The following is a 21,625-nucleotide window of genomic DNA, read 5'->3' on the forward strand; positions in this document are numbered from 1 at the left end:
GAAACTATCGCTTTTAGGCAAGCTGCCACCGAAGGAAATTAGCATTTATACTGGATTATTGAAAAACACACCAAAAAAATTAACTCGGCCTCTATCTGTATGTCAATTGTGTCTCTCCAAGGTCAATATCTCTACCGCAATAGGCACGGTCTCAAATAGCACCAACAACTTACGTGTGGAAATGAGCGTTGCACGGCCAAACTGTGTCATTATCATCAGGAAGACAAACCCATCTATGCTGCAAATGACATCCTGCAGCTCTAAATAAAGGTGCCCTTCTGGGGAAGGTGTGTGACCAAGGAGCCAAGGAAATAATCAAAGGAATTAAAAGGCGGCAGTTTGGCTTCTCGGTGGGTTCCCTCCTGTCACCAGCCACTTTCTGCCGTTTGATGAGTCTTTTCCTGAGAATCTGCTTTTGAAACTACTTAGCTTGAGACGTGCAGCTTGATGTGCCCGGGCTGTGGAAGGACACGCTCTGTTTATGCGTGGCACAGCCAGGTAATGACTGGTTAAGTCAGGAAAACACACCTTCTGTAAATGAGGGGGATTTTAAGGGATTTTTTTTGGTGAAACATTTGCCACATCAGTAGGAATTTCTTTACCACCAGTCCAGCACATTCTAATGAGAGGAAACACCTTCTCCCCATCAGAAAAATCCCGTCCCTGAAGTGGAACAAAGGAGCGCGCTGGGCTTCTGCTAAAGTAGAACGGCGAAGGGAAGAATCACCTCAGTCACTTCAATGAGGATCAAACATTCGACAGGGATCCTGCCGAGAGGCTCCGTCTCAGGAAAGTTACGGCTCCCAGGCTAAGAAATGGTGAAAATCGTCTTTGCAGTGTCAGGCTCTTCATACAAACACCACGCTATGGACGTGGGAAAAACTCTGGGGTGTTTGCAGTGCGAAACAAACACGAGGAATTTTGTTGGCTGCGTTTCTTTCAGCTGCCCCCAGGCTGGGATCCCCTTTGGTTTTGTAAGGGGGTGCAGGGAGAAGCGTCCTCAGCCCCCAGGGAATCCGGGTGCGGGGTATCCTGTGGCTCTCTGGAGGAGCCCATGGGCAGGAGACTCTCCGACCGTGAGAGCCCACCCCAGCCCCATGGCCGCTGAAATGCCCACAGCTGTGGCTCTTGTGTCCGGGGCTGTTTCCCTCCCCTCTCCCCTACCCCAGGCTGTTCCCCTGCTGGGCAGACCCCTTGCGTTTCCCTCCTTGTGCACAAGGTCTCCAATTAAAGACCTCCACGTGTAAGCAGAGGCAGCAGGTACTGGAACTGTGCCCATCGCTCGAGCCCTTACAGACCACCTTGCTTTGTGCCATGTCCCCAAAGCCCGGGTGTGCAGCAGCCAGTCCTGCTCCTCCCTTCACCTTACTTCTATCTGGTTTATCAAAGCAGCACAGAGGCCTCTGAGATCCCCTCCCTGCTCTCCAGCCACTCACCTCTCGGGGATCTCACCCACACGAAGCCAGAGCTGCTGAGGCAAGGGGCCTCAGATTGCCAAGGTGCAGCTTAACCCCAGATTTGTCTCCCCATAGGGCTGATCAAGATCCTCCTCCCACCTGGCTGAGGGGTCTCAGGTCCCTGATTCCCATCAGCTGGCGAGATGCCACCTGCTCTGACAACAAAAGGTGACCTTTAGGTTCAGGAAGGATGGAGGTTTCAGCAGCTCCTTCCTGGAGCGTGAGTGCTAGACAGGAGGGAACAAGTTCCAAAACGGCCAGGAAACATTCTCCAGGAAATAAAAATAGAGTAAAATAAAATACACTTGCCAGCCTTTGAGGAAGACTGGCAGAGTAAGAGCTGAGCTCAGGGGATGCTCGTGGCACGGAGCTGTACCTCAGGCACTTTGCAAGTGCCCGGGGTGGTGGGTATGAGCACCACGGGCTTTGCCACAGGGCCCCATCCCTCAGGGCTGTGTCCCCCCGGGTGTGTCCCTGTAGGCAGGTGGGTCCCACGAGTCGGTGACAGGCAGGGGCAGGGTGCTGCCAGAGGGGTGGCGGCAGCCCCTCCACGCTGCTCCCAGCCGTGGGCACTGACACAGGGAGGGGGTCAAACTCTTTGGATTTTTTTTTTTTAAGCAGAGAGGGGGGAAAGAGTTGCACGAAAAAATAAGGCAGGTACCAGGAATTCTGTGAGAAAACTGCAACTGAATAAAGTATTGCAGGTAAAACTGTCTACTAATGGGAGTTGTGGAGAGCTGAACAGCAGGAGCAGCAGCACATGCAGAGGTTGAACTGCCTGTTGAACTACCACCTGCATCCTTCAGAGAGGCTTCAGAGTTTAAGACAGGAGCCCAAACTCTAAGAAGCAGAACCCTCCACTCTCTGAGTGTTCATCTTTTATTTTTCTTTGCCAGTTACCCCAGTGCTGGGAGTGATTTGCCCAGCAGTTCTTATAAAGCAGACAGGGACAGGATGGCGTTTGAGGAATAGAAGGGCCCAGTCCCGAGATACACGACCTCTCCCAGCTCCCCAGATGGGGCTCGGCCGCTTCTGGGGCTCGGCACCGGGAAGGTGGCCAGTGTGTCCGGGGCTGGCCCGTGGAGGGGCAGCGGGAGCGGCTGGATGCACGCCCGGGGGTGAAGTGCAGCTGCTGCTTAGCACATGCACCTAATTTTATCTGTTTGCGCGGAAATCGCATCTCTGCTGCTCCTCACCAGCCTGTGCGGGTGGGCTGGTAGCCCACGGTACTCCATGGACCCCCGGCACCCCGCGCGGAGCCGGCAGCGCCGAGCACGCAGCGACTGCGAGAGGGTCGGGGCCGCTCCCGAGAGCGCATCTGCCATCGAGCCGGACCCGCGGGCCCCGCGACGTTCGTGCAGGAGAAGTTGCCGCTGTGGAGCTCGTCGCCCGCCCGGGTGCGCGCCCACACTGCGCTGCCCGGAGGGAGCGCGTATACCTGCGCAGAGATGCGCGGGGCTCAGGTCGGCGGCCGCCCCGTCGCGTCGTCTCGGGGCAGAGAGCGCAGAGGTCGCCTGCGGCACCTCCCTGGCTCCCCTGCCCGCAGCGGGCAAGCGCTCGGTCCGCCCCGGCCCCGCACGGCCCCCGCGGAGCCACGGTGCACCGGCCCGGGGGTGGGAGGCTGGAGGAAACTTTGGCCGCGCGGTCTGGCTGCGCCCCGTCCTCTCAGCCTTCAAAGGGCCATCACGGAGTCCCCTGAGCTCGCTCCTGCCCCCGGACAGGTCTTGCCGCAGGTGTCTCCGCAGCCCGGCGCGGAAGAACCATGTCCCGCGTCCACCCCGGCTCCCAGCCGGGGGCACGGGCAGCCCCGACGAAGCATTTCGTTATCGCAAAACCAACGAACAAACGAACAACGACACAAGAAAAATCCCCAAAATCAAATCGCAAACGAAGCGCCGTCCCTGAAAGGGCTCTCGGCGCCGCGGGGGTCCGCGGCTGGGCCTGGGTCCCGGCGGGAGCGGCTGCGGAGAGCGGCGGCCCCGGGGCTCCGTCCCACCGCCCCGACGGGCCTGGACCAGCCCGCTGCCTTGCCCTGGCTCGGAGCAGCACGCCGTCGGGGAACCGGGCCGGGAGAGGGGTTTCCCCGGCTCCTGCCGTCGGGGTCCGCGCCGTCGGGTTCAGGTCCGCGCCGCAGCGGTCGCGCTGCACCGGGGGCGGTTTATTTTGGGGACACGCACAGAGGTACGGTCCGCTCATCCCCTCCCGTGCCGCGCACCGCCGGGGAAGGAGTGGATGGGGGGTGAGTGGAAGCGGAGGGGGAGCGGGCAGGTACTTACGGGCGAGTGCCGCCGGGCTCGACCCGGGCCGGGGCCGCTCGGAGCCGCTCCAGCGCTAGCCCGGGGTGGCCGGGCTTAAGAGGCGTCCGGCGGGCGCAGGACAATGGCCGGGAGGAGGGGGCCGGGGAGGGCGGCGGGAGGCGGGGAGGGGACGGGGCCGCCCGCCGCCGCTCTCCCCCGCCGGGCGCGCTCGCTCCGCCCCTCCGCGTCTGGCGTAAACCCGGCGCCGGGCTAAAAGAAACGGCGAGCTACCGGCGCCCGGGGCTGGTGGCCGCCGCGCCGCGCCTCGCCCGCGCACGGCTCGCCGGTGCCGGCGGCAGCGCCCGGCCCGGCCCGGCCCCTCCCGTCCCATCCCGCCGCGCCATGTCGCTGAGCCCCAAGCACACGACGCCCTTCTCGGTGACCGACATCCTCAGCCCGATGGAGGAGAGCTACAAGAAGTTCGGCGGCATGGACGGGGCGGGCGGGCTGGGCGCGCCCCTCGGGCCCTACCGCCAGCCGCCGGTGCCCGCCGCCGCCGCCGTCCCGCAGCACGTCGTGGCGGGTCCCACAGGCACGGCCGCCTACCACATGCCCCACGGCGTCTCCCAGTTCCCGCACGGCGCCGTCGGGGGCTACTGCAACGGCGGGCTGGGCAACATGGGCGAGCTGCCCGCCTACCCCGAGGGGATGAGGAGCGGCGCGGCGGCGGGAGGCGGCTGGTACGGGGCCGGCGGCGACCCCCGTTACTCCAGCAGTAAGTGCGGGCGCGCGGCGGCGGGCGACGGGCAGCGGGCGGGTGGGCGAGCGGCCGGGAGGGAGTCGCCGGCCTCGACGGGGCGGCCGCCGACGCTGAGCTATCTCTCCCGCTCAGTCTCCAGGTTCATGGGCCCGTCGGCGGGGATGAACGTGGCCGGGATGGGCGGCCTGAGCGGCATCGCCGAGGGCGCCAAGGCCATCGTGCCGCTCCACGCAGCCCCGCGGAGGAAGAGGAGGGTGCTCTTCTCCCAGGCGCAGGTCTACGAGCTGGAGCGGCGGTTCAAGCAGCAGAAGTACCTGTCGGCGCCGGAGCGGGAGCACCTGGCCAGTCTGATCCACCTCACCCCCACGCAGGTCAAGATCTGGTTCCAGAACCATCGCTACAAGATGAAGCGCCAGGCCAAGGACAAGGCGGCCGCCCAGCAGCTGCACCCCGACGGCGGCGGCGGCCTCTGCCAGCAGCACTCGCCCCGCCGCGTCGCCGTGCCCGTGCTGGTGAAGGACGGCAAGCCCTGCCCGCCGCCGGGCAGCGGCACCCCGGCCCCCGGGCAGCCCGCGCCCCCGCCCCCGGCCGCCTCCGCCGGGGCTCTGCCCGCCGCCGCCCCCGCCGCCCACCCGCACCCCGGCTCGCTGGGGCAGGCGGCCGACCTGGAGGAGCTCTCGCCCAGCCCGCCGGCGCTGCACGGCCAGGTGCCCTCCATGGCTCCTATGGACTCGGCCGGCGTCGATTACCACGGCGGCATGGTCAGCCCCAACCTGCTCTACGGCAGGACGTGGTAATAATCCCCGTGTGTGTCCGCGACCCCCCTCTGCCCCGCCCTGGCGTCGCCCCCGCCCTCCGGCACCGACCCCCCCCCGGCCCTGACGGCCGGCCCGGCCCGGCGAGGCGCCCGCGGGGAGCCCCGACGGCCGCCCGTGAGTCGCCGCCTCGGCCGCTTCCCCCCGCGTCCCGACGGCCTCGCTTCGGGTTCTTTAGACTCTCCGCGGCTTTGCAGACTCGGGCCCGGGGGCAGAGCCGCAGCGGATGCGGTGGCCGAGCGGAACGGGCTGCGGGAGCGGGGCTGCGCCGCTCCTCGCGCGTGTGCGTGTGTGTGCGTGTGTGTGTCCGTGGCTCCGTGTCCTGGCTGCCTGCCTGCCCAACCGGGACAGCCTCCTCGACGAGGCGCCCGGCCGGCGCGGGGGAGCCGCGGGGTGACCGGGGGGTGACCGGGGGGTGCGGGGCTCCGCTCCCGGCCCAGGACCGCGCTCCGGCGGCCGTGCCCCGGCAGCCAGACCCGAGCGCCGCTGGGAGCCGATGCGCCTTACAGACCCATCGAACGCGGACAATAAACCCGCTGAAGTGCAAGTTATCTCGGCAGAACTAGTTTCGTAAGGGTGGCCCCGGCGTGCGGTTTCGTCCCGGTTCGGCCGAGGGTAAATGGACCCAGCAGCTCAGGCGGCGGGCGGCCGCTGCCTTCGGGGGCCGGCGAGCGGCTGGAGCACGGGCACACACCGAGTGCCAGCCCGGCAGCGGCCGAGGCCGTTTGGACAGAAGGGTTCCCCCACGCCGGCGCTCAGATTTAAGGGTGAAAAACGTTTTTATCGTTGTTATTAATTATCGCTTAGTAAACGAACGTACGCGCGAGGCGACGGGGCGCGTCCCGCGCAACCTCGGCGCTCGGCTCGGCCCCCGAGGAGCTGCGGGAGCAGCCGGCGGGTCGCGGCGGGGCCCGGCGCTGCTGCTCGCCGGGCTGGGTGGAGGCGGTCCCGAGGAGAGCCAGCACACCGGGCAGCGCTTCTCGGAACTTCGCGGCAATTCTTTTTCTTTAATTTTATTGGGTTTTTAATCTTTATTTCATTTTATTTTATTTTTTACAATAAAAAGAAACGTTGTTCTCAAGAGCCGGCTGCTGCGTGCTCGGGCCGCGGACGGACGCCCCTAGAACACCCCGTTTTCCCCCTCCTCCGTCCCTCCCAGCCCCAGGGGATTTTGCTCCGCTCCCCGCGGCTCCACTGGCCCGGGGGGCTCCGCCGAACCTCAGCTCCGGGGCCCGCCGGGGCTCTGCGTCCCCAGGGAGCGATTCCGGGGTGGAAAAAACACATTTCGGGCCCTGGCAGCCCACGGACTGGCTCCCAGCCCCTTCCATGGGCCAGGCGGGGGGCCGAGAGCAGAAGCGGGGAATCCCCGCCGTTGCCGACGCTGGAGCCGCGGCTCCCGGACGTGGAGCGGCGCTGGGATGTCCCTGCTCCCATCCCGGCGGCTGCCACACGGGGATCGCTCCCTCGGGGACCCCCGTGGCTCTCCCCCGTCCCCAGAGCGTTTCTCCCACGGGGGACGGGTCACTAGGATGGCTCCTCGGGGAAGGGGACGGCTCTGAGCCTGGTGCCGTGAGCGAGCTCCCCTCCAGCCCTGCTTATGCAAAGGGGATGGCGTCCAGCTTGGAAAACATGGAGCAGAGCAGGCTCAGGATTGCCACTGGGATCCAGTCCCCAACGGCCATCCCCCCATGTACACCTCATAGAGTGCAGCAGGGCCACAGCCCTGGGCAGCGGCTGCACAGGCCGTGGAAGCAGAACCAGGGGCGATGCTCTGCGGCCAGGCCCTGCATCCCCTCCCTGCCCAGAGCACCCAAAGCCCCTGCTGAAGCACAGCTGAAGCCATCAGTGCTGTCCCAGGGCCGAGGCCGGGCTCTGCTCTGGCCCCTCAGCCACAGCGAGGGAAGAGCTGTGCAAAGGGAAACGCGTAGGGACAAGCCCTTCCCAAAGCAGCCCCTCAGAATGCTTATCCAGCCCTGTCCTCAGATATAGGGAGCAAGGGACAAAAGCCCCCTCGCAGCCCAGGAGCAGGGGACACCTGGGGAGGTGTAAGGATGAGCCCCACCAGCTTCAGCCCGACATTCCCACTGGCTGCTGGTTTTGTTTTCTACTCGAAAAGGAAAATGATTCTGAGACCCAACTGTTTTCCTGAGGGAGGATCCCACGGGCAGGGGCTGAGGATGTTCCCCAGCGCGGGGCAGGCTGGCACCTCTGTGCCCTGCCCTGAAGGATCCTGCTCCACCCTCCAGCCAGCCCTTGAAAATAATCAAGGTTCACAATTTCTTCCTCCCAGCGTTGCACAGGTCTGGTCTTTTTCCTCTTTGCTGGTGATTTAACATCTAGGCCCTTGAAGGAAGAGGATGAAAAACGAGTGCCAGAGCACAGGGCCTGGCTCCCAGGCAGAGGGAGAGGGGGGAACACAGGGAAGGCACAAGGGAAAGATGTTACACAGGCACTAAGGCTGCCCAGGTAACCCGAGTCACTCACCTTTTTGTCTTTTTTCCTGGATTAAACCAAGCCATTAAAGGCCGTGGCAGAGGCTGTGCGGGAAATGAGTATCACTGTGTGCACACGGGGGTGGAGAACAGACAGAGCCAGGTCCCGGGGGAGGGGGTGAGAGACGAACCACTCCAGACTGCTCCCAATTTCAAAAGCCACTTTATAGAGCAAATAAAAATATCTGCTGGTCTGGTACAGTGGGATGGAAAACCCCTACAAAGAGTGCTAAAAACCACGGGCAACCTCACAGAGCTGTAAATTCATATCAAAACAGACAGATACACCTTCCGGGCTTGTTTATGTTACAATGAGTCGGGAACAGGCAGGAGTTTGTCCAAAGTTGAAACGCTTCGCTTCCACAGTCCAGACCCAGAACTTCTCTTCCGTGCGTGGGGAGGCCGAGGCGGCACCCGCCGAGGAGCAGCAGCGGCCGCGGCTCCGAGCCCTGTGCCCCGCCGGCCTCTTCCCAACGCTCCACAAAACCCCTTCCTCTGCCTTCAAAGCCGCGCCGGGGCTCTTGTGTGTGGAGCAGAGGGCGTGTGGGGCTCAGGGCGGGGAGGACGGGACAGGAGAGGCTCAGCACAGCTCCTGCTCGACACAAAACCCAGGCTGCCACCTCCCCAGACGCCTGGTGGGAGAAGCAGCAAGTCTAGCTTCAGCCCCAGCCCGCAACATGCTGCTTCCAGTGTCGCAGCCCCTCCACTCACACCCCCCCAGAAACCCACCAGCTTGGTAAGAAACGGGCACATTTAAAACAAACGGCAGGAGTTTAAAAAACTACAGGGGTGATTCCCAAGGTATTCATTGGGGTTTTTTTCCCCCACAACAAATAATAAAAGAACAGAACAAAACCACCCCAGACATTCCCTACACTTTAAAAAAGGGAGAAGGGAGAAGGGAAGGGCGAGCGGCAGCCCAGGGCTAGTTCCAGCTGTACCTCCCGGCGGGCGGCGGCAGCGGGTAGGGCCTCCCGGGGCCGTAGGCCTGCGAACAAACAAAAGCACAGCATTTATTTTTTGGATTAACAAATCACAGCAAACAAGCTCGGGGGGAGCTTCAGGCGCCACGACCCACACGGAACACAATGCGCCTCCCTCCTCCTCTGCTGCGGGACGGGAAGGTAGCGCGGCCCGGCCGAACGCGCCCCCTGCACCGGCACCTCTCGCAGGCCTCGCTCCCACGGGGCTGGGAGCAGCCGTGGCACGGCCTCGCTCCCCATGGGGCTGGGAGCAGCCGTGGCAGGGCCGTGGCTGCAGCCCCACACTCACCTGAAGGGCAGGGCTGCCACCGCGGTGCTGAGCTCACCCCGCAGGCAGCGTGGGGATGCCGGCGCCATGCCCCGCTCGCAGCTTCACTCTTTGTCTTTTTTAAGGGTGAGAAAGCTCTTTCCCCTCAGCTACCCGCTGCTTGGTTTAGCCTGTGAGACTGCTCGCTGCCTTTTACAGGGTAAGTGTTTTACAGGGGGCAAGTCAAAACCAAATGGTATTTGTTGGCGAAGCGGCAGCCTCCAGCTCTCCTTCATTTCAAACCAGATCCCAAAGAGCCTACAAAAACCTCTCACCTCGGGCCTCGCTGCACAGGAGGCAATGCTTTAGGTAATATTTACATTTAGGTGAAGCATTCTGTACATCAACCATCCCCTGGAAAAGAAATCTGCTGGAAGCTCTCCGAGGGTCCCCTCGAAACATTCCAAATGGTTTCAAAGGCTGGTGCGCTGCTGAGACCAGAAAGTTAATGAAATGCAACACACTGAGGACAGCCAGAGCGACTGCTTTGTTTCCTCCTGGAGTGGTTTTGCGGTGGGAAGGGGAAGAGGGGTTTCCTTTCATGTCTTTAGAATCCAGAGAAACCCATCTTTCCCCTGTCCTTCACGGGGCTGGCCGGGAGGCTCCTCAGCAACCCAGACAGGCACAGAAACCCCTCTGCTTACAGACCTGCGGGACACACACCGCTCCCACCGTCAGGGAGGGTTTATGTGTGCTTTGAGGTTTGAGTGCAATTGATTAAAATAAAAGGAAGCAAGTTGCCTGTCTGCCTCCTGGTTGCACAACCACAGCCGTGCCCGCACCCAAGGGCTGCTCGGAGGGCTGACAGAGCCGCACCAGCCGTTTATCTGCACGCTCAGCTGTGTCTCACACACTGAAATAAAAACTTCCCACACCTGCACCACACCATGCAGTTTTCTCTTTTAGCTTTCTGGGAAGCTGGAAGACTCTTCCCCCACCTCCCAAGCACTCGCTGCCCCAGAGCAGCCCCTATCCATGGCAGTTGCATTAATTTGGTGAGCACTTTGTAGCAGCGTGTTTATTAACCTCTCCAGACCACCTTCTGTATGCTGCTGCTGCTGCAAAAAAAGAGAGAATTCAGAGGTGAAAGGGACCAAAGATAATTATTTATGCTGCTATGTGTCACCACTTCCACTTGAATCCCTTTTCAAGGCTTTAAAGCTTTGAAATTTACAGGCAAGCAATGCTGGATTCAATTATTGGGTTTGCACCCTAAACCCTTTAAGGTAGCTTCTAATTTTACTCCAGTGCTGCCAGCCCCGAGGAAATAATGACATCTGAAAGTTCCTTTAGAAATGACAGGGGATAAAAAAAAGAGGAGGAAAAAAAGGCAGCAAAAAATAAGGAGCCAAACCCCAGCTGGAGAGCAGCACAACTGCAAAGGATGGATTTTAAGGAAGCAAATTCACTTGAGCTGCAAGATTTGTCCTTAACAACCATCACACAGGTGAATACAAATAAAGTGGCTGCAGATGCCACCATGCTCCGAGCCCCCCTGGAACGGGGCAGCCTCCCAGAGGTGGGCAATGGCAGGGGCTGCCTCCCCTGAGCCCCACCACTCCTGGTCTCCCTTGTGACTGCAGCCAGGGCTGTTACAGATGAAGATTTAAGGCTGGGACTGAGCTAGTTTAAGCACCAGTTCCTTCTGCAAGCATCTCCACCTGCACTACCCAGCACAAAGGGCAGGGCAGAGCGCTGGTGTGGCAGACAAGACTGTTCCCAAGCCTCTGTTCTCCAGCCCCAGCGAAACACCACCCAGGCTCCACCAGCATCAAAATCCCTGCTCATTTCTCCACACCCTCACAGCAGCCCCTGCTCTGGATCAGCACAACTGTGATCCCCTTCTGTCCAGTCGCACAAAACGAAAGATTTCTGAAAACCAGCCCTCATCCCAATTTCAAATGTACTTAAAAGACCCCACTGGGCACTTGCTGGGCAGCACAGGCAGGGCTCAAGCCCTGCTGCTTCCCCTTTGAGCCTAATGTAATCCTAACTCCAGCTTTCCAGTTCTGCTTATAGCCAAAACCAGTGCTGGCAGGGTTTGTACTGGTAATGCCTCCCCAGTGTCCTCAGAGCAAGAGTGCACAGTGTTATACTTGCCTCTCTTTTTGCCTGTTTCTCGCTGCAACAGCAACAGGACAACTGAAAGAGCTGAAGACAATCTGACTCCAGCCTCAAAAGCCTCCTCTGCACTAAAGATGCTTCAGGGTAGGAGCTGGGGGGAGGAAGAGGGAATCTGGCCGTGGCTAACGAGGGTTCAGTGGAATACGAGTGGAGGAGCTGGGAGTGCTGGGGCAGGCTGCTTGCTGGCTATAGATCCTTTCAGCAGCAGTGTGTAATCCTGCAGACAATGCTGAGGACGGCATCAGCAGCTCACAGGCTCTTTCTGCTGGGCTTCCGTCCTGAGCAGCCAAACCAGGCAGAGGAGCAGGCAGCGCTCTGCAAAAACATTCCCCAGCAAAGGCCAAAGGCTCTTTGCCTGCAAACTTTGTTTGACAGTAACATTTAGTGTATGAGCTGCCTCAGCCTCCTTCCTCGCTGTGTCACGGTGTAAAAGTGGTTGTGTGAGTGCAACCCGAGTCTCCCAACTAGAACAGGAACTCTGAAGCTTTGTGTCCTTGGATAAGTGGCAAAAATGCTCTAAGGAGACTTTCACATATGCTGTGTCACAACACTGTTTAACTGGGTGGCACCTGCAGTCCCTGCTGGGTAAGCCAAGGAGACTGGGCTGTGATCCAGCAGCACAGAACTGACACCCATCTGGTAAGGGCTATATGCTGCTGGGAGAAACACTCCCAGAAACCACCCACCACGCTGGACCCTGATGGTGCTGCACCAACGTTTGTACTGGGGAGATGGGCCCGCTGGGGACAGGAAAAGAAAAACTATGAGCACACACTGAAGAGTGACTCGTCTTGAACACCTTTCTGGAAGGCAGCTGAACCAGGCTCCAACAGAAGGCAAACTTCCCCCAGTTTGTGCCTGACTTTCCAGCTGAAGGACTGGGAGGCAGTGCTGTTACCCAGCAGCTGAGCCCCCTTCCTCCTCTTTCCCTGGTACCTGTCAGTAACCTTCCCACAGCTGAGTCACAGTTCTGACTTACCCAAACAGCAAGCTTCAAGTCTAATACAGCTATCTGGGATTTAAACTAGTGTCACAGTGCTGTAAGCACTCCAGCTTCTAGTACAACAGCACATGCAGATGGTGCTTTTACACACAAACACACACACACACAAATCACATGAGCAAAGTGACCCGCTGCTGCCGAGCAGTGTGTTCACTCCGTGGCACTGCCAGACTCTGGTGACACAGTCATCATTGCTTTGGAGGTTCTCCTGTCACCTGCACTGGTTTTCCTTTAACCACACGGAGCTATCTTCACCTGTGCTTTCACTGACTTGTTTGTTTCTCTGGCTGTCAGAATCTAATGTTTGCATCCAAGAGGTTTTTCAGCTCAGAGAAAACCAATGAGCATTTGAAGGGAAAGAGTTTATGTAGTCCTAAGAACCTACGTTGAAGACATACTGGGGAGAAACTCTTCTCTCCCCAAAGCATGCAGCTGACAGGTTTCCTTAGGGAAGGGGAAGAGGCTGGCTGAAACACTTACCTTCAGACCGTGTTTTCTCAGGCTGCAGTCACAGCACAGGCCTTTGGGCAGGGGTGCAGATGGAGGGGCTGTGCAAGGCTGGGGGTCTCCCCTGCCAGGGCTTTCCCTGGGGCACACAGGCTTCCTGAGGCAGCCTGGGGACGCCTGCCTGTGCTGCAGCCACTCTCCACAGCCACGCAAGCAGGAAGCCTTACTCGGGGGGAGAAGCAAAGGCGCAAAGCAGGGCGAGCTTTTCCTACCTGTCTGCCCCTGTCCATCCGATCCTCGGGTCTCTGTGGGTAGCCCATGGGCCCGCCCAGGCCCTGGTACTGGTTGGGCTGGTACTGGTTCTGGGACTGCAGCATGCGGTTCCAGGCAAGCAGAGGGGCGGCCCCGGCGGTTCTGTGCACAGAAGCAAACACAATGCAGCGTCAGCTTCCCTCTGCACCACACAACCCGCGCTTCCGTACTCTCCTCTGACCAAGGATGGGGTTTGTGTCAGGTCCCAGCGCTGTCAGCCCCAGCTGTGCCTGCAGAGGTACTGCCAGGGCCGAGGCGGTACGGGCACGGGGCGGCACATCTTCCCACATTCTCCTCTGCCGCGTTGGCTCGCTGCTTCCTCCGTCACAGCCTCAGAGCTACAGGTGCTACCACAAGAGGCAAATTCAGTTGCCCAGATCAGAGTTTTACCCAGGTCCCTGGAGGGATTCTGCCTGCCTTTTGTTCCAGGGGCGGCTTTGCCGGTCCACCCGCGCTGCTCTGCCACGTAGCCTACAGCCCAGCTACCTCCGAGCCAGCTCAATGTAACACACCATCCAGAGAGTAAACATGTGCGCTACAGGAGAATGAGGCTTTCTTTTCTAAATGTCCAGACTCTTTCTGGGAGTCCATTCTTTCTAGTTAATTGCAGGTTGCAAATGAATTCTTACTGCGAGTATTCTGAATCTAGGGTAGGGGCCTTGGCTGCTTTTTCCCATCCATTATTCTGCTCAATATGTCAGAAGGTCTGATCGGGAAGAAACCTTTTCAAGTTCTATTGATGCCGTTTTCAATTGACCACGGTGACCTAGCAACATAAGCACTAATTGGCACGGACTGACTGACATTTGGTGTACAGTTTATATGGGAACGCACATCCAACGTCCATTAGAACCTAGTTTGCCACCCTGGATTACTAACAGCAAGAAATGTTTTAATTGCCCTCAAGTGCCCATTCTAACGTTGCAATTATAAAGCAACAGGTATAACGCAGCAAATCATTGTTTGATTTAAAATATTTAGGGGAACGATAGGGCCATGATATAGTGTGTAAAGATGAGCAGGGGTAAGGGGTCCCTCACAGAATTCAGGGCAGTTCTGCTCTGCAGCGCAGCACCTTGTACAGGACAAACAGTGGCTACTGGAGGCAGTTGATCCCCCGTGACCCCTGTTGAAGAGGGAGTGGGCTGCAGAGCGAGCGGGAGGAGCACCGCCGAGCCCACGCTTACCCTGCAGCTCCTCAAAGGGCCTCTGCCCAGGTTTGCTGCAGAAACCCGTGGGACTTCAGCCTTGGAGGAGTAACCCTGCCCTGGGACTGACGTGTTCCTTCCAAGGCAGGCAGCTCAGGGAGGAGGTGTCACACTCATGACCCAGGGAGGGCTCACAGCCAGTTGGGCAAAGTGAGCTGGGAGCAACTGAGGAAACTGGGAGAGGAAGGGCTTTTCAACACACACTGCACCAGCTGGTGACTGAGGCAAAGCTGGACTCCACACAGGTAAATGTGCCATTAAACTGAACGAAAGCAGGCGTTTTGGACACAAAGGCTTTCTGGTTTTGGGTGCAAACTGCTGTTGGTTTCACACTAAAGCCTGCAAGACAGCTGCTCCACCAGGTCAGGTTAAGACCTCTCCTGCCTGAATTTTAGCAAGGAACTCCTGCCACCTCTAGAAATAAAACAACGTGACTCCTGTTTATAACAGTCTGAGTCTCACCTGATAGACACAACATGCAATACGTGTACTGAAACATGAGTGTGCACAGGAGCTGAGGGGTAACGCTGCCCGGCGGGGTTTGTCTCCAGCTTTAGAAATACCTCTACAAGTGAACAATGTCGCCTGAATCCTTCGTTAGGAGGAGCGATGCTGCACTTAAAGCTCATAGCACGCTACACTTGGAGTGACTGGACACTCGGAATCAGTATGCCAAGCATGACATTCCTGCTGAGGCAGCATTCTGAGTGCTTCTCCCCTCCCTGTTACTCCAGAACACCTCGAGGGAAACCTCAGGGAACTGCCTTTGAGCCCCCACTCCAGGACTCGCATCCACACCCACTCTGTCCCTATCACCCTGCCAACATGCCTGGGGATAAATGCCCCAGTGACTGGTGGTCACAGGCCAGCCCTTGCTATGTGCCTGGAACGGCAGACCCTGACACAGATCTCATTCGACTGTGAGAGGTGTTCGGCAGAGTTTAAACTGCTTGTTTTAGGACAGTGATGCTCAGTGGGAAGTTGGGATATTAAACAAGTGAAACACATTAACACCAATATCAGGTTGGGGTGAAGGAGTGGAACTGGCTGATTTTCAGTTAGAATCACTGCCTACTCTAGAGGGTAAACCTGGCAGCAGGAGATACAAACAGCTGCAATGCATTTTCTGATCTGCAAGCCAGAAATGCAGCTCACACCTTTCTGCTGTTCCCAATCCCAAAGTCATGTACTGCTTCAGAAAAGGAATTGCAGATTTTCATCTGGTAAGCAGAGGAAATGAGGAAAGTTGAGCCCTCCCAGCATCTGCCTGCATGTTTGCCTCATGGATTTACTAACTGGTGAGTCACATTACCTGGGGCTGGAGATGTGCAGGCAGCAAAGCTGCGCCTCACGGCTAACAAGAGACCTGTGCCACTTGGAATGCCACCTGAGTTCACACTGGCACACTTACTCAAATGCATTATGTAGGATCATGTCAACTCAGGATCAACTCAAAGCACATATATACAGGACAGCTAAAACACCACCTCAGGCACAGCAAAACATTTCTGTGTCCCAACCTCAGCCGCTTTGGAAATCTCATTTGCTTCACCAGATTACGAATCTCAATCAGCCAGGAAACCAGGTAGGAAATGTGTGTGTGTGTGTGTGTTTATATACCCATACAACCTCTGAAACCTATCAGATCACCAACCAGCACCGAAGGCAAGACATAACCTTCTGCAATCTCCAGTAATGCAGCCAAGCCAGCCAGGACGTGTTGGAAGGTGTCCTGTTGAAGTGCAGCTCACCCATTTCACTTGCTGCACGCTGACCTGCACCACTAGATTTATAAGAAACCTCATGCAGCAGACAAGATCATCTGTAATATGAAGCAGCAGCTTTACACTACTGGTTCTTTTCCACCCAGGCCTGTGAAGCAAGAGCTAGTGTAGCCTCCACTGCAACACTCACTCTGAAATAGCACAAAGGCTCAAAGCTTTGCTGGCAGTGACAGGGCTCCTTGCTTATCCCTTACTCGATGTCACAAATCAAAGATATTGTAGCCTTCTGCCAAGGCACTTCATCTGAAAAGGCTGGAGCAGAAGCTGGCCTCTCCTTCAATTACTTTCTTCCCAGGGGCAGAGGTGACAGAGAACAGAAATTCCTCAGTGCTCTGCCTGGTGGCACCTTGTTGCTCCTGGAGCACCTGAAGCCACAGCAACAAGACAGAACAGCCTTGGGGGGGGTGGTGTGGGAAACTGGCAGCTCCCAGGGAATTAACGGGGAACCAAAAACCTCTTGGGAGGGCAGTTCAGTTCAACAGGTTTCTGCACCAAGCTGAGCCTATGTGTTTCTGTTTATAAAGTGTCCACACCTATCTCTGTGTGGCAACTAACTCAACACCAGCCCTAAGAACCCATTTGATTTGTCTCCCAAATCAAACACCTTTCAAGAAGGTGGCAAAGTTACTTCTCCTCGGCACTGAAGCTGGCAAGTCAGAGGTACAACAAAGCACCTTCAGGGAGCAAAAGCACTCCAAATACCCTGCTGTCACCCGAAAGCCAGGATGGCTTTCTCCAAGCTTCTCTAAGGTGCCTTTCCTAGGTGAAGATGATACACACATTCGATTTAAAGTCACTCCAGGGGATGCAAATCTCCTCAAGTCTGGGAACTGAATCGAGAGGCCAATCCTGCAACACTCCAAGCGCACTGGACAGCTTAGTGACCAACCCTGCCTGTCTGCAAAAAGCACCGTGGAGCCCTGGGCAGCACACAGGCACTTCTGACAACATGGGCACAAAGCAGGCACGGGGCAGGATCCTGACTAGGCTGACGGTGGATCGTTGCAGTTGTAAGAACAACGTGCACTTCAAGTGAGAAGCAAACAATTCAGAGCCGAGGGAAGATGTTTGTATGTGAATCCACCAACTCTTCTCCATTTTGCAACAACAAACCGCCTGGTAAAACGACAGAAGTGCAGCCACGGAGCTGCAGCAGCGTTTCACACGGCGTCACTAGGTAAACCGGGTTTAATTAAGGTGTGGGAAGAGCGGCTCTCACGGACAAAATCACACTCAAGCTGGTAATGCGAGATTCATTCATGGTGCAGTGTTCCACCCTGACGGGGCACAGGACAAGGCAGCCTGGCTTATTTCAACAGGGATCAAAATGGTTGCCATGGAAAGCGTGATTGCCCAGAGCTCAATAAATTCTCCCAAAGCTCATAATTTCAATGGCTGCCGTTTGCAAAGGAAGAAAAAAGGAAAGAAAAGAGTTTTTGCCTCAGAGCAGAAACTTCAGCAGTCTCCCCTGGGCGCTCATTCCTCCGTAAATATAAATCACTGTCATTATTCATGGCTTTCCCAGGTACACTGGAGTTTGCAGAGTCCCTCTGACTTAAGGACATACAACCTATCAAGGAAGGAGCGCATGTAAAACATCCCTTATTATCAAACCATGTCACATTCCTTCTATTCGATGGCACTTATTGGGCTGCAGATTCCATAATCCTCCCCTGAGTCCCTTCTGCATTTAATTCAGTTCAGTCTTAAGTAGTTAAAGAAACTGTTTTCAGTGGCAACTAATAACTACTGACCTACAGTGACACTGCCCTACAATAGGCTTGTCAGGCCTGAAAAACTTGTACCAAAGAAGCTGATTAGGACTTCAAGAGGTTTGTAGCAAGAATCAATGGCTGGTCTGTACTAATGCTGCGGCTGCGGCACAGGAATGATAAAAGTGGAACACCATTAGTTATGCCTCATTAAGCTCCACAGCCCTCCTAAAAAGAAATTTGTTTAGCCTGTCCAAAATCTAATGCAGTTTTAAGCTCTCTGTGTTCAATTTCATAGTACCTCAAAAGCTTCAATAAGATAAAGGGCAAAGAACCAAGAACGGTACCAAAGCACCAACAGTAAAGTTAATTTTGAAGCCTGAGTTTTAATGGAAAGTGCTTTTGCCTTCCTTTTTTAATACCAAGTACTCGAGCCTTTTAAGGGATGAACACCACACAGTGCACTCACAAAATATAAATAAATCATGGACAGTAATTAACTCGGAGCAGCCTGCTGTACGGCATCATTTGCACACACTGAAACAGCAAAGTTCGAAACAAAGAGGGGAAAACACCCCCCCCGGGGCACCCTCCTGGGCACATTCCCCCAAAGCACAGCCCCTCCTGCCTTACCTCTGCGGTGCCTGTTGGAACAAGGGTGTGGGACCTCGCCAAGACTCCTGGGGTCTCAGATCTAGAGGGTAAAACACAGTGTTAGAATGAACCTGGGCACCCTTGAGAGCCGTGCTGCACTTGCACAGGCCCCGGGGCTTGTTTTAAGACGTCAGACTGAAAAGTCCAAGCTGGATACACCACCAGGCACATTTCCAGGCGCTGCTGCTGATTTTGAGGGAGCCCTCATGCCCAGCAGTGGCCAGATCAGGATTAGCAAAAGGTAACTTCTTGAAAGAACGTCCACTAAGCTTCCAGCTGTAAGAAGGACGAGCGGTAATTGCCAGAACCAGCACCGGTTAGTGCTTGGACACTTCACAGGTGGCTTTCTCTTGAACTTTTAGAAATGCAAACCCATGCCTGTTACCATAACAACCAAAAGACTTCCTTTAGTGTTTACATTTCTTACAAGTGCATTCATCACTACACCTTGGGAAAAAACCCCACACAGACACCTATGCACACACACACTCTCCACTGTGTCACTGCCACAACACCCTGTGTGTGCGAGCAGCAAATATTCAACACTCCAAGCACATGCAGGTTCCTCTCTGAGTTCTTCTATAAAGAAAACTAAAGGAATGGCCAGAGCACATAATCAAGCAAACAGCTTCACTTTGTTCATGTTTAAACACAGATGTACGTGTTACTTTACATTCAGGATGTATGTAAAGGCAGTCAAAACAAAGGTACTCACAAGTTAACCTGGACAATGGTAACTTCATCACAAAAATCTGTTAATGATCTCTTGTAATCAGACTGAATTAAACCTAAAACTTGGCCAGAGACCCCGCACTGCGGTGATAAGGAGCTGCCATGAGGAAGACCACCCACTTGTCAATTGTTTCTCCCACCCAAATTAACTCTTCACAAAGACACAGGACACGCAATTAAACGGTTGTTGTTCCTCTAAGTAAACTGGTCAGTAAACAGGATAAAAGAAACAGCTCATCAATAGCTCCCTGGTCAGCCCACAGCACTCAAATTGTGCATCAATCAAAAGCTTCAGTTTCAGTGACACCTTTGATTATTCTCAATGGTGTTCAAGTGTGACCTAATTTCAACAGTTGGTTCCAGAAGTTGTCTAATGGACGCCCTGCCATGGGACAGCAACGGGACAGCAATGCTCTGCCTAACTGACAATATTCAAGTACACTAAAGCTTTGCAAAGAAAAAGGGACCCCCTCCCCCAAAAGCCTCGTGAAACAGCCAGAGGGAAAACTCTGTGTGTTTCTGCTCAGAGGGGCTGGATTGTCTGCAGGCTGTAACGGCCTGACCCGGGCAGGACGCTTCCATAGCAGCACTGCAGCACGCAGGGGAGGTGCAGGTAGCCCCTCTGAAGGTAATAAATACTCTTTCATCAGGGGAAGTAAATCCTGATCCCCAGCAGCTCCAGAGTCCTTCCTTGGGGCTGCCCTGGGCAGAGCCAACCCAGCTGCATGGGGGCACGTGCTGCTTTCCCGTTATTGATGGAACATTACATGCATACACACACCTCAGCCAACACACACACACACACACACACACACACACACACACAGACATATCTTCTGCTACCAACCAGTGCTCATCATCTAGTGTAACTGGTTCTCTCACGTGCACTGTAAGCAAACCACTCTAGAGCACCACAAGGACTAAAAGATGGGCAACTATTTAGAGTGACCAGCCTGGGTCACACTGGAAGGACTTTTACCCATGCAAAGGGGCTGTACTAACGCCGTGTTTCAGTGATGCTGTGCTGGTTTTGAACACAAGATTCGTGCAGCACAAGCAAACTCAGGCCCATAACACTGCCTTCAGCTACTTGGGGAAACCAGCAATTAAGACTCAATGTTAAAAATTAAGCTTAAAAATATAGTAGCTGCCAAGATGAGGGCTAGGTTTTGGCTCTCACCCCCACCAGACCTGCACGCCTCCTAAGCCTGGCTGCTCAGTTCTTATTTATCTTGCTGGGAGACAAAAAACCCCTCTATTCCAGGAGGAATAATGGCAATGCTTCCCCTGGCCTTCTCCTCCATGCAGGCCGAGCCAGGCAAGACCCCCAGGCATCTGCACAATTACACAGACTAATACAGTCTCTCTCCCTCTGACCCTCCCTGGTCAGAACTTCACATCTTAATTGAAGTTTATTAACACATTTTCCATTCCATTGCCAAGGTCAAATGGTGCTCTAGTGAGAAGCCCAGCGAGACGACGCTGATCTCACCCTGGTACAGTGTTCCCCGTTCAGACAGACCCCTGCTCAAGGGCCAGTTAAAAACATGTGTCCTATTTAATCACTTTCTTTCCATCAGAAAGAGGACCCACCTCTCCTGTAACCACATCTTTCTGCAGCTCCAGGGAACTGCTTAAGAAAGGGTCTAATGAAATCACCACGAAAACATTTAAAGCCACCCACCTTATTACTATTCATTTGCATCTGACAGAGAACAATCTTTGAGGGAGAAAGCCTGGAGCAGCGACTCACACTTCAGAAAAAGGTACAAAGTTGGAGAAGAAATGACAATTCATATTTTCTTTAGTCTTCAAAACTTAGGTATTCCCTAGAGCTATAAGGCCAAATAAACTGCCTTCTCTAGCAGCTCCTCAAGTAACAATTTATCTAATCAGTGTGGCAATCAAAGACGAGATTTTGTGTTTACTGATTGCACTAATCAAAATCACTTTTCAAATGCAGCTAATTGACAAGTTTACTGACTGAAATGAACGTCATAAATCAGATATCCCGGGCTGCAGAAACCAAATACGCCATGCACAGAGTGCTGCCATGCTGCACTTGAGTCCCTAAGTTATCAGCACAGACAATTATTCATCAGCTGAAAATTGGCACATCAAAGTCAAATCAGAGAACAACACGAAGGAACACCCACAGCAGGCTCTTGAGGAAGAGATGGCACTTGGGCTGACCGCATTGCCCTTCTAGAGTCTAATTTTACTTCATCATACGTATCAAAACCATAATGCATCAAATGAAAAGTTGCAGGAAGGGAGAATTTTAACCACCTCAGCTCCAGTTCTTCAGGCATGTCTGATTTCAGCAGACATTTGGGGCTCTGACACTTGAAGGCACTTTTCTAACAAAGGTTTAAGCAAGGGTTTAACCCTTTTAGCAGGCTCTCCACCTGGCAAAAGAGGAGTCGAGACGCACGTGGCCATCGATTGAGTCAACCCCCACTGAAGTTAGCTGTAAAGACTTCATGTTGCAGTCAGTTTAAATCAGAAGTTAATCAGAGTTTAGGACTCATCTCCTAGGACAGCTTGGAAGAAAAGGAGGAGAAACACAACAGAACTGAGAAAGAATGCATTTGCAGT

At 55.5% G+C, this 21,625-nt stretch overlaps 2 protein-coding genes across 5 annotated transcripts in view; one reads left to right on the top strand and one right to left on the bottom strand.

Annotated features, from left to right (window-relative positions):
• The first annotated feature begins 4,093 nt into the window (after positions 1 to 4,093).
• Positions 4,094 to 5,251, top strand: NKX2-4 (NK2 homeobox 4). Its single transcript, XM_061990542.1, has 2 exons — positions 4,094 to 4,469; positions 4,587 to 5,251. Exons 1-2 carry the CDS (start codon positions 4,097 to 4,099, stop codon positions 5,249 to 5,251), a joined length of 1,038 nt encoding a protein of 345 aa, XP_061846526.1. The 5' UTR covers positions 4,094 to 4,096.
• Positions 5,252 to 7,905: 2,654 nt separating this feature from the next.
• XRN2 (5'-3' exoribonuclease 2) overlaps positions 7,906 to 21,625 on the bottom strand; it is a 46,033-nt gene continuing 32,313 nt past the window's right edge. For 2 of the 4 annotated variants that reach the window (XM_061989403.1, XM_061989401.1), the window contains exons 28-30: positions 18,275 to 18,335; positions 12,898 to 13,039; positions 7,906 to 8,749 (exon numbers count right to left, since the gene is read on the bottom strand). In XM_061989403.1, the coding sequence (XP_061845387.1) occupies positions 8,687 to 8,749; positions 12,898 to 13,039; positions 18,275 to 18,335 (266 nt within the window). In that variant the 3' untranslated portion in view covers positions 7,906 to 8,686. The other 2 variants (XM_061989402.1, XM_061989400.1) reach the window with 1 other exon arrangement.

This window comes from Colius striatus, chromosome 2, assembly GCF_028858725.1.
Source record: "Colius striatus isolate bColStr4 chromosome 2, bColStr4.1.hap1, whole genome shotgun sequence".
Classification (NCBI taxonomy): domain Eukaryota; kingdom Metazoa; phylum Chordata; class Aves; order Coliiformes; family Coliidae; genus Colius; species Colius striatus.

Excerpts from the sequence above, each read along its gene's own strand:
- NKX2-4 (XM_061990542.1), top strand. The coding sequence starts at position 4,097 with ATGTCGCTGAGCCCCAAGCACACGACGCCCTTCTCGGTGACCGACATC. Across the intron at positions 4,470-4,586 it reads CGACCCCCGTTACTCCAGCA|TCTCCAGGTTCATGGGCCCG; the intron begins GTAAGTGCGGGC and ends TCTCCCGCTCAG.